The following is a 5,285-nucleotide window of genomic DNA, read 5'->3' as shown; positions in this document are numbered from 1 at the left end:
GAACCATAGCGCACAAACGTTCAACTGTAAAAAGTGATCTCAGTCTTTCCACTATTGTCACATTAGCTCTAGGCTTATTCCATCGAGGAATAAACTCCACCTTCGAGCAAGTCCTTGGATTCCCGGCAGTCACTGATTTAGTATTTTGGCTGTAGGTCTCTTCTCCCGTTGTGTGTTTATTATAAGTCCTCCTACAAATGACATATTACTCAACGGCCTTGACTGTTTGTCAACCCACTTCAATAAAAATTCCAAAATTTCCTCCGACCTAAATAATGTGAGTCAACAAGTCTGCGCCACCAACCCCACTTCACAAACAAGATTGTGTCTATGTGAGTGCGTATGTGTGTGTACTTCACGTAGGTGTGCGTAAGGTGGGAGGACATGGTCGTTCACCCATCTGGTAAAATTACGAGAAGACCTTTTTTGTCAATTTCAGACAGGGAAGACGTGTAATATTCCGTGGGAGATGTGTCTCCTGGTTATTATAGCTCAATTACGTGTTTTCGCAGAAAGAGAGAGAAAGGGAATTACACATTCTTCCAAAGCTGGAGTGTTCACAGCCTTCAACGTGTTAGCTGAATCATAGGGAGGGGGGGGCATTGAATTGGCATCCCAATGTTCCGGTTGTCAGGGAGACAGAAGCTCCAACCAATGAGCGTGGTAAACGTAGACTGGGGTTTGCTGATAACTCACATGTCGAGCTCGGCAAGATACAGTATAAATACCGAGCCTGGAAAACTATCCTCACAAACTCAGATGCGAGCAGATAGGAAATAGTTTTCTCTGTTCTCTTGCATTCGCACCGACTTTCGAGGATCGTTACCGGCTCAATAGCTAGCTTTCTCCGAAGCTTCACTTTTAACTCAAAGACTTTCTTTTCTCTGCTTGTGAGAAGAATCTTCTCTGCCTTGAATCCTTGGACAAGTCTTCTGATCATCGGGATTCCTCCAATACTACAAAACTTCTGAAAAGACTGGACACTTTTTTTTGCGGTGATATCCATCTACCATCTTTCCTATCTTTCTTCAACTTTAAACAAAAAATTGCATTGTTTTACTGAACTGAAAATTTCACCTTTTGATACTTTCTATTCTGTAAGGAATTGTAGAATGTTTTTTGGGGTTTTATGAAAGTGCTCTTAACCCAAAAAAAGCATAGAGAGAAGGGTTTGCATGTCAAGTCATTTCTTGCTGAGAATCTCATTAACGATAACTTTTGTTCGCTTGGCAAAACGATTCAAAAATTTGAATATTTTTTGAAAATTTGCTACAATTGTAACAATTTCAAATTCCCACCATGGCAGCAAGCATGGCTCTTAGTGGCATTGTAGCACCCACTCTCTCTGTGCCTGAACAAACTGTGGCTCTACAGATTGGTACTTGTAGTCCGGCAGAAATGTTGGACAGGGTTAGAAAGACGCAGGTGTATATTCTTTCTGGAGTTTCCAGACAGGTCGAGAATGAGCTGAAAGGGTTTAAGAGGTCAGTCCAGAGGTTAAATGCTAACATGAATGATCAGTCCCCGGTTGTTGGGATTCAGAGGTGGAAACGATCTATCAAGGCTTGTTTGTTGAGGTGTCAAGATACTTTAGTCAACTTGGAAAGGTGGGTGAAGAGGGAGATGAACTCTTGGAGAGGGGTGTTCTCTCGTTTTGAAAAAATGGTTAGTAAGGCTGATCAGAACTTGTGTAGGACATGTAAGATGGAAGAGAAGCATAGGAGGTCTTTCTATGGAGAGAAAAGCGATAAAGAAAAAGAGGCAGAGGCCAATCAAGAGATTGTTGATCCTTATGCCCCCAGCCCACCATCATCTCCACCCCCACCACCACCTCCACTGCCAGCTCAATCTTGTCACCCACACCATTGGGTTGTCATTTCTGTTGATATTTTGGCTCCTCCCGAGTTTGATGCAAAGATGTCAGAAGATCCACGTGAGTTTTTAGTAAACTTAGAAAAGTTTTTTAAGCGTAGTGGGTGGAATGAGAAAGTTTGGCTTTCTCAAGTAGACAACCACTTGACCGGGGCAGCAAAGAAGTGGTGGGAATACAGGCAGGAGACAGTAGAAAGTTGGCATGACTTTAAAATCGCTTTCTTGCAGTACTGTGAAAGGTTAGTCGTTAGAGAAGCCATCAAGAGGGACTTAGATCTTCCTCAGAGACGTTGGGAACCCCTTGAGCAATTTGTTTGGAAGAAAAGAGCTTTGTATCATAGACTTTATGCTGATGCCAACGAGGAGGAGATGATACGTTACATTATTAGCACTCTGCACCCAGAGATTAAGAGGTTCCTCAAATCACCCCTCCCCAAGACGATGGACCAGCTAGTGCAGATGGGGAAGGAAATCCAATTTGATTTTGAGCAGTCAGAGAAGCTAACCCTTAAGGCGGCTTACTCAGATGAGCAAATCAGCACAAAGCTGAATGTCATCGTCACCAAGGATCCTTACGATAGCAATAGCAATAGCATAATCACTGAGAAAGCGGGTTACATAGAAGCATGTTAAGCAGAAGGCTTTGCAAAACCTTGGAGTGAAATTAATGCTCTTGAATGAAAAATACTTTTAGACTTTGGAAGAATAAAGTCAATTTAGGCTCAGAACTTGAAGGAAAGTTGTGAGTTTTGAGCAAGAAAGTTTGTATAAGGTGCATTCGACAATGAGACATTCTCATCATAGACATAGGAGAAATGTGTCAAAATGATGTATTACATTCAGAAAAAAATCTGCTCTATACAAGTTTAATAACATGAGGAGTAAGATTAGAGATCAATGAATTAACTTCTATTTAAGCAACTGAAGCGTAGATACAATATAACAATTATAGGTTTTCTCATGTGAACAGGACATATTGCCCTGCATGTAGCCAGAAAGGACGCAGTAATTGCTTTCTACGACCACATAGAGCAACTATGGAAAAGTTTGTGAATCGTCACCAGAATCTGGTGTCACAACTTTTTGATGCAAATAATAATAATAAAAAAAAAAATCAAAAATATAATATTGATGATTTTTGCACAAGTGTTCTGCCTCCTCCCTTTAAATTTCAGGGAATGGCATAGGTAAGAAAATTCACAATTTGTTCAGTTTTAAGAGCATTTTTTTTTTTTATGACGAATGTATAAATAAGAAAGAAAAATCCTATTTTTTTTTTGTATTTATTACCATGCTGTATGTACCAAAATGTCAATTGTGATCTACGCTGTACATCAGATAAATGCGACCTATTGTAAAGAGCGGCAAAAGATGTCATAGAAAATATCATTGAACGGGACTTTTTACCATATTTTATTAGCAAGCAATAATATGCTTCAAAAATTCTAAAAAATGTCACGAATGGCAATGTAAACTTTATTTTTATAACGAATTTGTAATTTTTTTTTTTTGGGGGGGGGAGGGCGGGTTTGGGGTTCATATCGTATAATGATACTTATGGTGTTTTTGTACAAGTGGAATATACATGAAAATACATAGTAGCAATTTGTATCAGACAACAATAATGTGTTGCATCAAAGTCGAACCAAACTTTTGGAACCTTGGAAATAATCATTGGACTTTACTGGACATTTCTACTTGATGGACATTCTCATATATGTACATCTTCAAGCAGAAAGCTTCAAATGGACAAAAAAATCAATGGACCAAGCAGAGAACCATTTGTACACCTACAAAGTAGATACAAATGCCCATGAATCAACGTTCTTAGCTATGCCAACCACTGCCGTTACCATTACACAAGGGCGGTGAGGAATGTAGGACTCTCTCAGTCAACTTCTCTCAGGAATATCTGCAAAATTCAGGACTTCTTGAAACATTCTTCAAACTTTTTGAACCTTCGTGTTGGACTAGATCTTAGCAAAGTCCAGAAGTCTAATAGTCACCGGTCAAAGGATTCTCATCTGTCCTATGTACAAGGACTTGGGAGTGACCAAGAAAGACATCCCTGAAGGGCACTGCTCTTGTTGAAGTCCATGAGGTTGGTCGTGAAGAACATCCATCCGATGAGCTGGAGACCCTCTGACAACAATGTAAGTATACGATTTGAGCTATTCAATGTTAATATCTACAAAATATAATAGATTGAAAAGTTTTATTAAGTTTTAGCCCAACTTTCAAATCATTTCCTTAAGTGATGGCTTAAATCCAAATGTCTTATGTTGCATAGACCTAAACTATTCACTCCATATTAGACCGAGTAGACAATTAGATTTATAGTCCAATGTAAAAAGTAAAAAAAAAGTCTACACATAAAAGACCTAAACTCAACTCTCTTTATCCTTTATTTTCAGATGCCAGCACTAAATCAAGCTGTTGACCTTCGGGAAAATGTCAGACATGGCAAGACAACACTCTTCGTCTTTCTCCTGACCTTCGTTGGTGGAAACTGATGCCTACCACCAGGCTCATGTGTGGTCAATTCTGGAACAGATCTTCTCTATGTGGACTCCTGGAACCAAGTATGGATATTACGTCAAGAAAATCTTAAATCTTCAAAAAAAAAAGTAGTAAGAATCAACAGAAATAGTCAAACCGATTTCCGACAAACGTCAACTTTGTACGTCTAAAGGTTCCTGCGAGCACAGATCTCCATTACCGGCTCAAGACATTGAAACCTCAAGGCCAATCAGGCGCCGCAAAAGCCTGACAACTTAGTAGGACATGTCTCCGATCTGTTTCATCTCGCCCATGTTAATGACAGATGGTCGATACCTCTATGACATTGAATCAAATTGTACAAGTGAAAAGTTTGGAGTGGACTGGACATGACAGATAAAAGTGACCTTAATGTGGAAGCCTTATCAAAGCTACAACAAAAAAAAAAGAAGCAAAAATGAAGAAAGCGTCAGGTTTTGTACCAATGGTCTATAATACGTGTATGGAAGCACATTGCATTTATCCAAAGAGGTCTTGTAAACTTCGTTTTGTAAAACCAATTGTGTCAATGTACAGATGACTATGGAATAATAAAATGTGAAAATATAATTTTTTTTGTGTTATTTACTCTACATTATTTACTAGGTCTAATTAATAACTACTAGTAATTTTCTTCTGTGTTGGCTGCTTTATAGCTCCATTAGCTTTAACCAATGACTCCAGATTAGCTGCATTGGGTATTAGAGTCTGGGATAATCTGAAATCCAACTCAAGCTGCTGTTCTGTCTCTCCTCCATGCTTTACACTGCAGCTCTATTCCATTAGGACATAATTATTTCTGATTACTGAAGCTTACTAGTTAGTAGGGTTTCTAGTCTCATGACTGCATTCCCCAATGCTTTACACTACAGCTG

General features: G+C 39.1%; 1 protein-coding gene and 1 long non-coding RNA gene across 2 annotated transcripts; both read left to right on the top strand.

Moving 5' to 3' along the window:
- Positions 1-728: 728 nt before the first annotated feature.
- On the top strand, positions 729-3,385 carry ARC (activity regulated cytoskeleton associated protein). The gene has a single exon (XM_073679969.1). The coding sequence runs from the start codon at positions 1,300-1,302 to the stop codon at positions 2,503-2,505; it is 1,206 nt and encodes a 401-aa protein (XP_073536070.1). The 5' UTR covers positions 729-1,299; the 3' UTR covers positions 2,506-3,385.
- A 14-nt stretch (positions 3,386-3,399) lies between these two features.
- LOC141266077 (uncharacterized) lies at positions 3,400-4,980 on the top strand. Its single transcript, XR_012320192.1, has 2 exons — positions 3,400-4,025; positions 4,287-4,980. It is a non-coding gene; the product is annotated as an uncharacterized lncRNA (long non-coding RNA).
- Positions 4,981-5,285: the final 305 nt, after the last annotated feature.

This window comes from Phyllobates terribilis, unplaced genomic scaffold (genome assembly GCF_046119375.1).
Source record: "Phyllobates terribilis strain yellow unplaced genomic scaffold, ASM4611937v1 Scaffold_4__5_contigs__length_816908805, whole genome shotgun sequence".
Classification (NCBI taxonomy): domain Eukaryota; kingdom Metazoa; phylum Chordata; class Amphibia; order Anura; family Dendrobatidae; genus Phyllobates; species Phyllobates terribilis.
Note: the sequence above shows the minus strand (reverse complement) of the source record. Positions and strands in the feature narration are given on the sequence as shown.

What these genes read in the sequence shown, in the direction of transcription:
- ARC (XM_073679969.1), top strand. Translation starts at nt 1,300, where the DNA reads ATGGCAGCAAGCATGGCTCTTAGTGGCATTGTAGCACCCACTCTCTCT.